Below are 17,005 nucleotides of genomic sequence, written 5' to 3' on the forward strand. Positions count from 1 at the left end.
GACATCAGCACCCCAGATTCCCTTGGTAGGTTGTCAGCCACCAGCTGGCAACCCTAGTTCTTTTTCATTTGTAGTTGGGATTCAGTTTTGTTTTCTTCAACAAAATTGCTATGAAATCTGATTTTATTAGCAATCAGATGCCAACAATTTGTTGCTGTAAAATTGTGAAATGGAAAGTTAAGGAGGAGGGGCAGTGCTGGGCCTCAGCGCGATGTGTGTGTGCCACCCGGGACAAGGCCTGAGCCCATTGGCTGGCCTCTAGCCGTGGGCATGCTCTCTGGAGAGACGGAGAGACGGCCAATGGGTGCAGACCTCATCCCGGGCTTGGCCTGAACAGTGTGTGCACGTCATACCGAGGCCTAGCAATGCTCCTCTTCCTTCCTGGGGCATGGCTGGGTCTCAGTGCGATGTGTGCGCACTGCCTGAGCCAAGCCCAGGATGAGGCCTGCGCCTGTTGGCTGGCCTCCAGCCATGGACATTCTTTCCAGAGAGATGGAGAGAATGCCCTCAGCTGGAGGTCGGCCAACAGGCGTAATCCTCGTCCAGGGCTTGGCTTGACAGTGCATGCACTTCCTACCAAGGCCCAGCAACAACTTGGAAAGGAGGAGGGCCTAGTGGGCCATGGGCATGCTCTCAGGAGAGACGGAGAGCATGCCCATAGCTGGAGGCCGGCCGAGAGTCACAGGCCTTGACCCGGCCTTCGCCCAGGTGGCGCGTGCACATTGCGCCGAGGCCCAGCCACGCCCTCTTCCTTCCTGGAAGTGTGTGGTGCAATTTTTCTGCCCCCCTCGTGATTCCATGGGGATGCCTAGGGGATTTGTCTCTGCATGTTCCCATGGCATCTACGCCACTGTACTTCAGTTAGATTTTTTACAGCCTGTTAAAATCCTGTAAGAATCATTCTGTGAGTCAGCTCTTTTATTGCTTCGATCTACTTTCATGGCATACAATTTTGTGTGCTGACTGTTGACTATCCTGTTGTGAAGCAGTATTCCAAGATCTGTTTACTTTTCTCACTGACATGATCTCACTGCTTAGTAACAGTCACTATTAACAGTTTGTCTTTAATTTTGCTCCATCTTATCCAGCACAGTCTGTGCTTATGTGCTTATGTCTTTTGACTAAATTAGTCATAATGGAAAAGGAAACATCTCCTTAAAGGAAAGGGAAAATCCATTCGGAGAAGGGGGAACCTTCTGTCAAGTCTTTAGTGCATGATTGTTGCCTCAATGAAAATTAGATTTTCTTCTTTTTTTATTATGGGGGACTGTGTGCAGGGTTATATATATTTTAAAAAATTGCACATTCTTTTTTCATCTGCTGTACTCTCTTTTCTCACTTTTCTCACTTCGTTGTAAGGATACTGCATTATTTAAATGCATGAAATAAACTATTGTATACCGTGATAAATGTGATAAACTTTCCCCTAAATCCAGTACAATGACATCTATCCTGATGAACGGCACTGACAAACACAATAGTTCACATAATGAATCTTTAACAATTAATTGATAGCAATGAAGGATAGGATTTATGTGACACCAATTTTTGTTTTGTTCCACATGGACTAATCCAACTGGGTTCCCTCTGAAAAGGTCAGAATGTGATTATCCCCATTGATTCAGTTGTTTTGAGGATTTTGTGGCTTTGCTTGTGAATAGAGTGTAACCAAATTTTCCTTCTGCTCAGCTGCATTCATTTCCCTATATACTTGGGTATGTTGTACCTTTTGTATGCCCAGTTATGCTCACCAACAATAGCTAATGATCACAGATTCTGGTAATAGATTAACTTGCACTGGAATAAGAATTTACATAATAAAACACCAGTTTTATTGAACAGGAAGAACAGGAAGAAGGCAGCTGGCACATAAAAATGAGCAAAGCGTTTGTTGGCTGTATCAGAGCCCTGTTGAAACTCCAGACAAAGTCCTATTTTAGCTTCAAAAGGCTGGCTTTAGAAACAACCTTTTCTCCACTGTAGAAGAAAAGGAAAAACACTATAGATGTTCACTTTCAGTTTTGATTATCACTGAATACATTATTTCAGAAACAGAAGAGATCTACCAACAATGTCTCAGCCCTTTCATATTTGTTAAGAGACATCCATGCATCACTTGATGAATGATAGCAGGTTTTGTGAACTGTCCCCACTGCAAATTTAAGGCTGGATCCTACCAGCTTTCCTTCGGCAGAAACATATTGTTCTCTACCTTCCCCTTCCCCAGCAGCCTTTCCTCAAATCCTAAAAAAGTTGTATATTGGCCTGTATGACTAAAAAGTCACATCAGGGGAATCACGTGAGACTGCAACTTGAAGTAGAGAAAACGTGTAGGATCCAACCTGTAGTCTTTGAGGTATCTGTGGTGTTTCATATGTGAACGTTTGATGTGATAGTACTTTCATATCTATGGTGTTTCATATGTGAACATATTCACACAGTCCATATATCACTACATATGGCACTTAGAAAGTAACAAACACCATGCAAAACCGTTTTATATAGTGTTTACTTAAAGTTCTAGGGCTTTTTTGTCTGTAGTTTTTTTGTCAACTCTCTTTGTATGGATATGGAGGAGACTACTTGAGGGAAATAGGCGATCTTTTTGTACTACTTGTGAGTCTTTAATTTCCAGAATATCAACGATTCTAGTTTTGGTGCAAACAGGAGTTCCATGTTCTACATTAGGAAAGACTGGGGGGAAATTGTGCACAACCAAACTTGCTTTAGTAGCCTAAATAAACTGCCACTTAGGCATAAATGGCTACCTAAAAGGAAGCTTGTTGATAAATATTATTTTTAATAAATGTGAATTATAAATGTGAATTATATGTCATGTGAATTATATGAAATCTTATGGCAATCTATTATCTACTTTCAGGAATATGTTTCCTTCAAACCTTATTGAGGCCACTTTTAAACAGGTGAGTTTCTGGATTAATAAGGCATTAGAGAGCTCTCAAAACAAGGAAGAAATAAATAAACAAGAAAGTAAAAAAACACCTATAGGTCTCACTAAGGCCTGATGCAAGCCTGTGTAAAACCAATAGGAGCTTACCTACTCAAGAACAATTGAGTGGAGGAGGACAAAGCTTTTCCGAATTGGTATGAATTCCCCTAGTCCCATTTAGTAATAATAATTTTAGAAGCCAGCAGACCAGATTTTGTCTGTCAGTAAAAACTATCATGGTAGAATGCTGTATTTCTCAGTGCCCTGCAAGAGGTGTGTATCCCTTTGGGTTTTTACTTGTTTTGCAAGAAGTAGCTTGATTATTTAAATTATACGGGCATCCCTGCAACATGTGATTATGCCATAAAACAGGCTTGTGTCTACCTGCAGCCTACTAACCATAAATGCTGGATCAGCAGGATCTTTCACATTTTGGAGCATGAGAGGCTTTTCACAAATAGAAGTGTTGTCAGGCAACATGGGTTCCAAGGCAAAGTGTATGGCTGGTGGGGCTCAAGGTATCCATCAGCCCTCCACCCAATTGGTCTAATCCCTTCCCACGTTTTCACAGATAAAAATAAGGCTTGTTGCCGGAATGCATACAGGCTAGTCTGCTATGTACAGCGCTCATTTACTCAGCAGTGCCCTGCCTTACAAAGCAGATATGTTAGCAAAGCGGCCAAAGTGCTTTTTCTTTTAATTTTTTTCAGTTTTTGTATTCTACATTACAGTTCTCTTTGATTTAAGAGCGCTCAACATAATGTTTAATCTCACAGTTGATCTGGTTACAGTTGAGTGATGGAATGACGGCAAATCAAATACATTCAGCAACATTTCCTGCCACTGGTTTTTGGGGTAATGATTCTAGGGCTTGTTTTTCAAAGTAGAATTTGGAGCCATGGTGAGGGAGAATTGAGAACATCTCTGGACCACTTTAACAGCATCCACACAAACTTTGGAAAAAAAAGAGGGGGAAAAGAAAAAGAGGGGAAACTGCCATTTCTGTATGTCATGGTCACCAGCAAAGCAAACCAACGATTGGGCCACAAAGTCTATAGAAAACTGATCCATACAAATTAATATCGACACAAAAGCTCCAGTCACCACCCATAACAAAAAAAGGGCATAATCAAAACTCTGGTAGACTGTGGAAAATGGCTCTGTGAACTTTACTGATGCGCTGTATCACCTTGACAGGGCTGTGCAAGCAAATGGCTACTCAACAATGGAAATCAGAAGTGCTATACAACCAAGAGAAAAACATATGACTGAGGAAAAGCAGGGATTGAAAGTAAAGAGAGTGGACATCCTATCACAAATCTCAATCTCTTCCAGACATAGTGACTGAAGGGTACAGTCAGAGGCAGCACACAAATGAATATCAGTGCTAAAGGGCAATATCAGGGGAAGGCCTTGGCTTCTGAGCCCTGTTTGTTGGCCCTCCAGCACAAGCAGTTGGCTGTTGTATGAAACAGGATGCTGGGATAGATGGACTACTAGGCTTTCCATCTAGGGTTGCCAACCTCCAGGTGGGGACTGGATATCTTCTAGGTTTGCTACTGATCAGTTCCTCTGGAGAAAATGACTGCTTTGGAGGTTGTACATTATGGAATTACCCACATCCAAATCTCCAGGAATTTCCCAATATAGAGTTGGCAACCCAGGACCCAGCAGGGCTCTTCCTATTCTTTTAGTTGAACTGTGTGTATTAACTACCTTGGATCCACACATACATTTCCATCCAGTCAGAGGAAGAACTCCAAGAATTTATTTCCCTGCCTTTGAATTCAGTAGATTTTTGAAGTGTTTCCTCCCTCATCCATACACCAAGACTTTCCCAGTCTATTTTCATTTTTTTTATTGTTTTTTAGTTCTGCTACTGCATGACATTGCAATAGTGACCATTTACACACGTATTCTTTTCACGTTCAGCATACATTCCCATCGTTTTTTAAAAATGTTGTACTACTGTTTTCCCCCCTCTTTAGAACTTATTGCACTTTTACTTCTGCAATCACTCACATTTTTTCATTCATACAGAAAGCATTTGCCTTGGGTTTCTTCTCTCTACCATCCACGCCTCCCCTCCGCCACAATACTCATTTCTCCCATTCCACTACCCACCTTCCTTCCCTGCTTCATTCTTGTTCCAAGGCCACCTCCATTTTGGTACACTTGCAAGTTTGGGGAGCTTTTCCCAGAAGCATCTCTCTCTTTTTATTTTAATGTTAGCAGTCTATTGAAAAAATGATGAACCCAAGTGCAAGACTGGATTCTTCCAATTAATTTAGCCTTTTCCACGCTGCTGCTTCTTCTAAGATTCTGCCTAAAAGGGGCAGGGGGATTTCTTGGCCACATGGGATTCTAGGAAGGAGTTTAACATGAATGTGTTTTGCAGCACAATGGAAAAATTAAGGGATGACTTTTAGCACTCTGATCAGTGAAGCATCAATGTTCTAGTGCTGAGTCTCCCCCCAAAAAAGTTATGTGCAGAGGCATCCAAGAGGAGAGAGCAGGAAGAGACATCCAGGAGGGGGGAGCGGGAAGTGGCAACTGGCAGGACATTGGCCTCTGCACACCAGGCATCTGCTACTGGGCACACCACAAACTTGCGCTGCTGAGTGAGCCAAGCTGGGCACCCATGGTTGCTGGGGCTGTGGCCACCACCAAAGCACATCGAAGGCTGGGAGTGGAGTGAGGATGATGGGGAAGTAGCCAAGAAGACCCTCAAGATAATGGTGCTCTGGGAACCAGGTCAGAGGCAGCACAACATGGGCAGCCATTCATGGGAGGCACCTTGGACAGTGCACAAATGCAAGAAACAAACTGCAAAGCAAAGTATTTGAATACTAATAGTACATGCATAAAAGAGACATGAGCATTTTTTGTTAAAAAAAGAGTAAAACTTGGAGATGTCATGTATGGCCAATCTGGTCATTCCTCCTGTCAAGCACATTGATAGCATTTGGCCATTCCACATTCCCCCTTTCTCTCCTGTAAGGAGACTCAAAGGGGCTTACAATACAAAAATGTGAGGGATTTTTCCTCCCCCCCACACACAACAAAACACTGTGAGGTGGGTGGGGCTGAGAGAGCTCTGAAAAGGTGTTACTAGCCCCAGGTCACCCAGCTGTCGTGTGTTGGAGTGCACAGGCTAATTTAGTTCCCCAGATAAGCCTCCACAGCTCAAGTGGCAGAGTGGAAAATCAAACCTGGTTCTCCAGATTAGAGTCCATCTGCTCTTAACCACTACACAACTGCTGCTCCTGCAGAGGCTAAAGCTGCAATTCCATTCAAAACGGGGGGAAAAATCTTCACAAAAGAAGTCTGGAAAAAGATGAAACATCAGTTGGGAAAAGAGTGACCTGAAGTGGATTGTCAGCATTATTACCCAAAATTCCTGTTAAAACTGAATTAATGGAAAATGGCAATTTTAGATGAGATAGCCAATCTGGGGAGGAGGGTTAGAGCATATAAAACCTTTCTTGACATTATTTTTTTCTTAAAGTGTGGATAAATTGGTAAGCTTACTACTTTTCCCTATGATCTGCCATTTGGAAAAGATATCTCGATCTTTAAAGTATTTTGCAGTTTTAGTAACTAGTTTTCTCCTTAGAAAGATTCCATGCACTCCTGCTGAAAAAAAGCCTTAGAACTCAGAGAGTGCCTTACCATATATAATGGAAACTATGTCTGCTGTTTCAGTACCGAACCAAAAGCATCCCTATTGTCAAAGCCAACAAAGTAGCACCTGAAAGTGTCACTCATCAAATCATAATCTATGGAGTTCAGGATGAAAATGGATCCAACGTTCAAAATTTTGCCTTGGATATCACACCACCACCAGAAGTGATTTACAAATCAGAACCAGGTACCAGCGAAGGCATGAATGTGTTGGGAATTGTAATATTCTCCGCTACCATGGGTATGTATTTTTAATCCTTAAAACAATTACACATTGAGAAAGATGTTATTGTTATAGCAAAGTATAATCTTTTTGCTCGGAATTCTTAATGTCATTCCAGTACTTTTACTGATTTCTTTTGCATCTAATAATCTACTAGGATTCCCCCTTCCTGCATTTTCTTCTTTGTGTGGCTGTGTATCGTAACTTATGCAGCATAGTTGAAATTACTGCAGAACATCATGGTGTTTTACCTGGATCTTGTTTGCCTCATCAGGTATTATTCTGATCTGAATATTATTTATCTCTATAACTGGCCATCCACATGAAAGAGTGGTTTCTGATTCATGGTTTTTGGCAAGGATCATGTACAGTAGTCATCACTGTATGTGAAATTTTGGGTTGCTAAGTAAGAACCACCGTGAATCTGCCTCAGAGACTTGATAAATCTTAACCTGTAAGAACAAATTCTTCTATAAAGGAAGGGGTTGTGGCTCAGTGGCAGAGATGTACTTGGCATGCAGAAGGTCCCAGGTTCAATCCCAGGCTTCTCTATTTCAGATGATCAGGTAGTAGCCGAAGGGACAGACCTCTGCATGAGACCCTGGAGACTTACTGCCAGTCTGTGTAAACCATATTGACCCTCAGAGGTGGAGCTACAAGGGGCGGGCGGCTGCGCCTACCCATTCCCCCCACCCCTGTGTCGCCCCTTTGCGGCACCCCCCACCCCCTTTCCCACACTTACCTTAGTCCCTTTCCTTTTCCTAGAACTTTTTCAGGCTGAAAAAAAGGCCTGTTCATAGTACAGGCTAAAAACGGCCTGAGGAACTACAGTTCCCAGGAGACCTTGGGGCTCACAAGGCCTCCTGGAAATATAGTTCCCATCAGGCCATTTTTAAGCCTGAACTGTGAATAGGCCTTTTTTCAGCCTGAAAAAGTTCTAGGAAAAGGAAAGGAACTAAGGTAAGTGTGGGAAGGGGAGAAGGAGGGGCACCACGAGGGGGGGCACGGGGGGCAGGGTGTCGTGGGGGGCCATGGGGGGAATATAGACTGTGCACCAGGCGCAGTTTGGCCCAGCTATGCCTCTGCTGACCCTGATGGACCAAAGGTCTGATTAAATATAAGGCAGCCTCAAGTGTTCATGTGTATTTGACTCCTTTCCTGTAATGTGTGGTCATGAAATGGAGTAAGTAACAACACCAGGGACTAGGGTGTGGGCAGAGGCCCAAACCTGTGAATCTGCTGACTTGTTCTATAAGTTCTCAGCTACCTTGTTGGAAGCATTACTACTGTAGCAAGGCTACTTGAAGAACAACTGGATACAGAATGTAGGACCACACGGTCTCCTGGGCAGTTTTTAGTTTGGTAAACTGTAAATGTGTATCTGCATTATAATTCGGACAACCAAATTCTAGTCTATTTGAATGTACCAGATAATTTCAAAATTTCGTATTAAAATCACATGTATTTGGCTATCTATCCTGGAAGCTGTACTTTTGCATATGCCCACTGTAAACAAATGAATTCTGTATGGTTGTGTTCTTGAGCAGTCTGTATAGGATAACTTTCAGTTGGAGTTCAGTGGAAATGATTAGTTGAATGAATTACATTGCTTTTAGAGGGATTTGGTAACTTTTCCAGTATCATGCCCAATTTTGTCAAAAGTAGTTAAATTTGAATTTTTAATTTAAATGTTGGTATGAGTTTCTAAACTGCTATTTATTGCCCTGACTTAGATAGTCCAGATTAGCGTGATCTCATTCCATCTCAGAAGCTAAGCAGAGTATTTAGATGGAGAGATGTCCAACGAATGCTAGGGAGGTGACACAGAGGCAGGCAACGGCAAACCACTTCTGAATATCTCTTGCCTTGAAAACCCTACAGGGTCACCATAAGTCAGCTGTGACTGAAAAGGGAGGTAAAGGTGTTAATTTAGGGTATGCACTCAGTGGGATTCAGTCAAGCAGTTCTCAATCTGTCCTGCAGAGAGCAGTAGAATATTCTCTTCTCATAACTTAACCGCCACTTTATGTCTCTGCCCTGAATAATGTGAATTTTATTTAAACTATTAGAATAAATCACCTTAGTTTCCCACTCCTTTCCTTCTTAGGTAGCGGAAAAGGCAATGGGAGATTGCAGAAAAAGTTGAGAGGGGACATATATACCCACAGTCCCCATTGGGAGGAGTCCTCATGCAGACAAGCTAGAGACACTGGCATCATTATCACTTAGGCAAATACGTCAGTTCTGCTCAAGCCTACTTTTCATGTTTCAGAGACCTGCAGCCTCATCCTTTCTCTCTTAATTCAGGTGAAGAATGCTTTGTTTCATAGACCAAGTGTCCACAGAACATAAAGGGGACTATTCCCCTCTCTTTTAGCTTTCAGCAAGAAGATTCCTGCTCTTTCATAATCAGCACAATCTGGCTTCAAACCCTGAACTGCCTTTACCTTTCTGCCAGCAGGAAGATTAACATCATTCATAAAATATAGAGTGGATTTGCAATTTGAAACATATGGCCAGGTCAACAAGCATTGATGTTGTGAAATGGCTGGGTTTGGCAGCTTGTTCTCCTGAAACAGGAAGTAAGCAAGATCTGGAACCCGACTTGTATATACAGATGTGTGAGCTCTGAGAATCAGCTCATTACCAGCATAAACTTTTTATACAGTGTGTGTGTTCATGGCTTTTTTTAAAAAAATCCCTTCATTCCCACTAAATGCATCTTTTTTTGTTGAAACAATTCCCTAACTGTCTAGTCTTTACCTTTGATGCCCTCTCATTCTTGGCAAAGGAGCCAGTTTAGTTTCTTGTTGCTACTAAATGCATCTATTATCGTTCTCTCTTCCCAGCATCAAAAGTAGCCCCTGACATTCAGAAGAGTGTTTTCACACCTGCATAATTGGCTTTGAGCCTCTCTAGTGCTAAGTCTGTATACATGTGATCGGTGTTAATCTAGAATAGAAAGTATTTGTAACATGAATGTGCATTCTGGGCAATAAAAATTTTATAATCACATTACAAACTAATTTACAAAGAACCATATGAAGTCTTCGAGGAAAGAGCCCAGAGTTTGTGAACTGCTTATGGGAAGATTTTCTTGTGTGTGTATACTGTTGAATGGTTTTGTGATGTTGAGTGCCTTTGAAATACTAAATGAATACAAATGGGGAATAGTAAGAGCACAACCACCACACCTAATGGATGTCTAATCCTTAATGGAAAACAAAAACAAACAAAAATGGAACTGTAAATAATCCCACAAATATCCTGTATGAGAGGGTATGAACTTTTCTGGAACCAGAGCAGGTCAGGTTTTGCCCAGAGAAAATGAAAACAAAACAAAACAAAGATCCACCAACAAGAAGAAAGGCAAGGAAAACTGAAACTTGGGACAAATGTGGTACAAGCTCTTCCTACCTACCTACTTTCATGGCCAGGTCTCATTAAGCTGTTGGGCTCCACATAGATCTCTGACCACATGGTTGGTGAGGCCTTGGTAGTGATTTGGGGATGGAAGAACACACGATTATGCATTCAGATACAAGCCAATGATGTTCACTTGACTGGAAGGATGTTTGGATGCCTTCCTGAACCACAAACAGGGCTGGTAGTGGAGTAGGCATTGACGGCAGCTGCCTTGATAGGTCTGCCACTGTGTAGCTAAAGTGAGGGAAGCCTCTGGGTGCCTCTGTAAGGATTCAGGCTGCCCACCCTTTCTTTCTCCCTTAAAATGCATTCCACCAAAAATGGAGATGGTGGCTTTTCCCTCTGTCAGATGCTTAGAGGGCAGGCAGCACCAGCTCCTGTATGTCATTGCCCATTATTTGCTCATTTGCTGAAGAAAATAATGATGGCTCCTACAAAGAGCAGCAGCGGCCAATTAGAGGCAGAGGGCAAGCAAGCAAGAAATAGCTTCTGCTTCACAATCATTAAGAAATATCATCTAGGAGCAGCAACTTGCATTTTCTTTTCCACTTTCTTGGTCTGTGTCCCAGCTGTACATGGGAAGTGTCAGTATCTTGTACAGGGACCCCAAAATCTGGAACCAGCCCTAGTTATCATCTCTGTAGGCCTGGTTTAGCATGGCCTGGCAGAAATTCAGACAATTACATCTTCTGCTAAATATATTGGATTTTATATATGTTTTATATTGGATTGCAGTGGCATGAGACTGTGCAGCAGCTTTGCACTAAATGTGAATAATAGAGATAGGACCCAACCCACAAGTCCGCTAATCCATATATAGCCCTGCAGGATGATTTCATGATGACACCTGGCTCTTTCTGTCCAATAACTAAGAAAAGCTACCATCCACCACTGCCATATTCACACTGGGAATGGTTACAGCAATCCTCAGCCGGGAGCCATACATCCATGACATCCTATTTCTTGACTAAGAATTGTTGCAACTGTTTTAGCCACTCACATTGGTCCATAGGAGCTTGCAAGCTGCTCCTGGGCCAGTCAGCTCCGCTCTGATCCCATGGCTTTTACAATTTTGCATCTGCCAAACCTGATGTCACCACCCCACTCATCTGAAAGAGATCCTGGCAGCAGGGAAGGATGCAGTGGGGAGGCCAGAATGTGTGTTGAGTGCTCTGGCTGTGAGCGAGACTCCTACCAGCAGTATTGATTGTTTTGGAGGATGAGGCCATTCCCTAGGACCAGGACAGGCCAAAAGGCACCACAGGGAAGGAAGCCTCAAGGGAGACCAGCAAGCAGACAGGTGGCCCCAACAGCAACCAACAATAACCCAATTGGGGCAGTAGCTGGCCAGACCACAACCCTGTGGACTGCTAAGGAGGCAATTAGGTGATGGCTTGGCAAAAAGACCCACAGAGTCCCTTCTGTGAGGGCAAGGAAAAGGGAAGGCCAGGTTGAAGGGAGCATTTAAATGTGGCAGTTCTCCAGCACCTGGCCCAGGGTAGGGTTGGAACTGATTGGTGAGGCAGGGTGGGCATTTAAGGAGGCTCTGATACCAGACTGGGGAGAAAGAAGAAGATGCTGCCCTCAGCCAAAGAACCATGTTCCTGAGGAAGAAAGAGAGCAGACTTGGATGCAGTAATCCTTGCCTAAGTTGCCTTTTTCTTGTTATAATGCTTGAGGAGCCCCAAAAAGTAAGGTCATGATGGCAAGGAAAGGTAGGGCAGCCCCAGGAAAGGAGGACTCTCACGGTACTCCACAGTCATGAATATTCTTTCTATGGTTGGTCACTAAAGCCTGATCTATCTTATGTATCTTGTGGAAGTAGTGTTTGGGATACTGTTTGATGTATGAAGTTAAAGCAGATATATTAACAATTTTTATAACCTATAAAATTTGAAGAAATGTTATCTACTTTAAGTATTTCCAACAGAACCAAACAAGACTGTCATTTGAACTTAAAATAGCGGAAGCTTCGATGTTCAGTATGTGTTGGGAAGTTAGCAGTACATAATTATTTTTATGACATTCAACTGTTTCTTGTATTTGTCAGTTTTGTGTATTGTTAGTTGATGAGTTATTCTATTCAGAAACTGGACATCTGGGATTTCATGCACCATTGGTTAATGTCTGCTAAGGATGCCAAGCAAGAAGAACAAATGCAGCCAACTGAGATGTTGGCTTTTGTTACCTAGATTTTCCACTAGAATCTGGACTGAAGCCTCCAAATTCACTTCACAGCTATCACAGAAAAGAGACTTTGTGCCCAGGAAACAGATATATAATGGATATTGCACAGATGTTATATTAACAGAGCAGTCCTGAACAGTGTTTAAATCCAGTTAATATACTATTTAAACCTACTAAAGTCATGATATCCCTTTGCTTAGAATTTTGCTTCAAATTACTTTTGGGGACTACAGTGCAACAAAAGCATAACTTCCATTCAGAATAGAAGCTGTCCTATACAGCTGTACAGAGTTCTAAACTTTATGCCAGGGACCCCCAGCCTTTTTGAACCTGTGGCTTCTTTGGAATTCTGACTCAAGGTGGATGCCATCTGACATGAATCCAACCACAAAGTTGTTGCCACAGGAGGAAGAGCCACATACACAGATAAATCTCAAGTGTTGGGGAGAAAAGGGATAAAACACACTAGAACAAGGCATGAGAGAGAAAAACCAGCACTGCGGTGTCAACTACCACTGAGACAATTTTATTTTAATCTGCCCAGGCAATCAAATCTGCAGTCAGAAGTCCAGATGGGCAAGTACCTCACCTGGCCCCATCTATTTTCTGAAATCACTAGGTAGGGACACTTGCTCTACATATTTAATTTTGTGACTGAAAATATCATACAAATTACCACATTAAAACTGCTACAGTTATGCAAATCTGGAACTGTAGAATAAATTAATATTGTACAATGTGACATCGTAATACATATTAGCATTGTTCAGTATATATTGCGGGATATGCATATAAAAAAAAGTTTGAATTACTTTCTGATCCATAGTTAGTAGGAGCATGCTTTTCATTATCCTGAATTTTGGGGACTTTCTGTACTGCTTTGGGATTTTTTCTGGTTATTTGCCAGGGGTGGAGGGGAGAGTGCTGAAAATCCAGGACTATTTTAATAATCCCACCCACCCACCCCACAAGAAGCAACAGGAGGCAGGGAGAGGAAGCTGGTCTTACCAAACAATGTTTGATGGCATTGCTATTGCTTTAAATTTTAAAGGGAATTATGTTCTACTGGAAGACCTAGCCTCTCTACTGCTTCTAGGAGATAATGGCTCCAGTGGGGTGCTGTGTGGTTTCCAGGCTGTGTGGCTGTGTTCTAGTAGCATTTTCTCCTGATGTTTCTCCTGGCCTACAGTTTGGTGGGCCAAGTCTTTCCATAGACAATAGTGGCCCTTTAAAATTTAAAGGGAGAGAAATGCCTGCAAACAGCTGTTTGGCAGATAGTCTTCCTCTTGGCTCCTGATGCCGGAAACCTGAAACACTCTCAAAATTCTGGGAGATAAAGTTTCATTACTCCCAAAATTTGGCAGTGTTTTGAGTCACTTTGAATATCTCTGAATTGCCTCAAAACAGCTAATTTCCAGTTTATTTTTTGGCTCAGGCATATTTGAGTGCACACCCCTTGCAGGGGAGGGTAGGTTCATTAGATAAAGGATATGCAGTTCTATGCTGAGTGAAGTGATTCTTGCCCCAAATTCAAGTGCTAGATGTGGGCTCAAGAAGGTGAAATAAGTTAGAGATTCGGTTACATGATGGACATATTAACAAAGAAGTAAATATATTATTACAAAAGCTCTATTTCCCTTCTTTCTTAGTTACATTCTAAAGTTACTACCCTGGCTCTTCCCCTTCCAGCCAGCAAGGATCTGTAAATTCCCATCCTCTAAGGATGTGTCTCTCAATTACTTCAGTTGATTATGTCTCCTTGTGGGTACACAAGACTCCAACTGCCAATTATGTAGTGGTTTTGTGCCCACAGGGCGGGGAAGGTGCGACGTCCTGGGCAGAGCAGCGGCAGAGGCGTGACCAGGCCATCAAGGGGGCGTGGTGGGGGTGTGGTGGGGGCGTGGTGTGGTGTGGCGTGGTGGGCAATTCCGCAGTGGGGCGCAGGGGGCACACGCGCCCCAGGCACAGTTTCCCCTCACACCGCCTTTGCAATTATGCTAGCATTTCTGTGGAGGAGAGGTTACTAGTAGTATACCATTCTGGAGGCAGTTTTTACAAATCACTTCCCTGGCCTGCTACAGGCTACTCAGCAAGTTTGTAGGAGTATCTTTGGAGCATGGCAAGCTGGAGAGTCCTTGGAATCACTGTCTTGCTGCCTTGGAAATCAGTTTGCCACTTAAAATGTATTTCCTATAATCAGTAATTGGTGATGCAACTCTCAGATCTACATGCACTTGCACTTTCATCTCAGAAGTCTGTTCAGGTTGCTTCAAGGGATGCATGGTCCTGGACTGTCCATATGCTGTAAAGGTCAACTTACCTGGCATGCAAGACACAACTGAATCATTCTTTTTTAGCTTGCACATCATCTTGGCAGGGGTGGGGGGGTGGGCAAGTTAGTCGTGGAAGCCATGCGGAAGTCATGCCTGAACCGGAATGTTTCACCTCCTTATCCCAGGATATATGGTCTGTGTGGAAAATGCCAAGGTTTAATCATCAACCAGATGGTAAACTCTGCCACCTTTTGTGAATTAATACATCGTAATATAAGTTGGATGATGCAGAGCTGGATGATACAGAGCTGGATCTGTGCTGTGTGGAAACTAGTACTTATGTTATTTCCGTGTTTAAAAATGTGTTGTATTGTGGAAATGCATCTAAAGGCAAGTAAAATGAAACAAATATATTATTTGTTTGCAGGAATAATGCTGGGTAGAATGGGTAGCAGTGGTGTTCCCTTGGTGAGCTTTTGCCAGTGTTTAAATGAATCTGTCATGAAGATAGTGGCTGTTTCTGTGTGGTAAGTAAATGGTATGTTGGGAAAAATGAAATTCGAAAGCAAAAGTGAGCTTCAGTGATATGATAGTCAACAGTGAAATATCTATACAACCTTAAAGTAGGACAGCCAAACAATGTTCATCATAGAGTCAACAGGTCTGCATATCCTCTTTTAAAAGAATGTCTTAAGCATCAAGTTGCTGGGGGAGCTCCCATGCTAGATTAATTCTGTGTGACGTTGATACATTTCTTGTTAGGTAATAGCTTTCAAACTTTCTTTCTTCGAGAAATCCTTGTGACTAATTCCTTTGCCATGGAATCCTTCCACGTCAGAGCATTGCTGGAAGCCAGCACTCCCAGATTACCTGAATGAACAGAATGACAAATGACATTTCATTTTTCCTCTAGCAAACTTCATGTTGTGTTTTCTTCTGTGTTCCTTTTCTTTCTTTTTCAAATACAGCCTCTAGGGTCTAGTTTATTCTGGGTTATGGATTTGGGGAGAGAAGTCTCATTAACCCTTTCCTCCCCTGCCATTTTCTTGTTGAAAAAAAGCTATTTCTTGTGTCCCCACTGTGGAAGTATACATGTATCAATAAGCTTTTCAAAGTAGAAATAAAAGCAGCTGTTCTCCTTGAAAAAGCAGCCACAGTGGAATACACTTGGAAAAGAGAATAAAGCATTCTAAAATGAACATTTAAAGGGGGGGGGGGCATGTATTTTGTCCCTGAGACTGAAGCCTGTAATATGAATATTCTTATCATGGGGCTGCAGATAGAAAGTTGATAATGGGAAACCAGCTGCCTTGTAAAGCATCTTTTCTGCCATTAGTGTTCATTTTACTGAGGAATACTAAGTTCTGAGAAACCTCAAAATTCTCCAGAATCAGAACCATTATTTGAGGGATCAGACAACAATAATCTTGTAAGACTTGGTTTCTGAAATGCCATTAGAAGAGCTGCAAATTTAATTTTTACATTGGTGCTGAGGAAGTATATGCTAATCTCTCCCTTACAGGCTAATGTTTGTGATCAAAATTATACTCTACTTGATAGTACTTTCTAGTGCATTAGGGGGAAACCACCAGTTCCCCATATTTTTTTCTTCACTGGTAAGCAGGAAAGTTCTTTATTTAAAGAGTTAAACACCCTTTATCCTATCTCCATTGCTGAAATCAGACTTTCAATGCACACAATTCTTTTGAACTGCCCATTGTTATAATGGCAGGGGTCTTATTTCATTGACACAATAAAGCAGTCCAAACATTCTTTAAAATTTCAGTTAACTTTTTCAAATTTTATGTTCTCTTTTACATGGCATATATTTTTCTCTTTTAGGTATTTTCCATTTGGAATAGTGTTTCTTATTGCTGGTAAGATCTTGGAAATGGATGATCCTTCAGCTATTGGAAAGAAGCTAGGTTTTTATGCCATTACTGTGGTTTGTGGCCTGGTAGTACATGGACTTTTCATTCTGCCAATGATGTACTTCTTCATCACCAAGAAGAACCCAATTGTTTTCATCAGAGGGATTCTTCAAGCCTTGCTTATTGCTTTGGCCACATCATCCAGGTACCATGCAAATGATGTAACAAATGAAACATTTTGACAATAGATTCTAAATAGTCAACAAAGCGCTTATCTTGTTGTCTTCTATTTGTTTGCCCAGGTTCTTATCAAGACTTACCCTTCTCTAGGCCCCTAATGCTATAAAGTCCCAAAGTCTTTCATTTCCTGGATTCTAAAATACTGCATGGT

The 17,005-nt window shown here is 42.1% G+C and overlaps 1 protein-coding gene across 1 annotated transcript in view; it reads left to right on the forward strand.

The window, feature by feature from the left end:
• SLC1A7 (solute carrier family 1 member 7) overlaps window positions 1–17,005 on the forward strand; it is a 69,835-nt gene that overhangs the window by 20,407 nt on the left and 32,423 nt on the right. The window contains exons 4-7 of the mRNA XM_048497722.1: window positions 2,882–2,924; window positions 6,656–6,875; window positions 15,171–15,270; window positions 16,586–16,819. Coding sequence (XP_048353679.1) covers window positions 2,882–2,924; window positions 6,656–6,875; window positions 15,171–15,270; window positions 16,586–16,819 — 597 coding nt within the window. The remainder of the gene's footprint in view (window positions 1–2,881; window positions 2,925–6,655; window positions 6,876–15,170; window positions 15,271–16,585; window positions 16,820–17,005) is intronic.

The sequence above is a fragment of the Sphaerodactylus townsendi genome, linkage group LG05 (assembly GCF_021028975.2).
Source record: "Sphaerodactylus townsendi isolate TG3544 linkage group LG05, MPM_Stown_v2.3, whole genome shotgun sequence".
Taxonomy (NCBI): domain Eukaryota; kingdom Metazoa; phylum Chordata; class Lepidosauria; order Squamata; family Sphaerodactylidae; genus Sphaerodactylus; species Sphaerodactylus townsendi.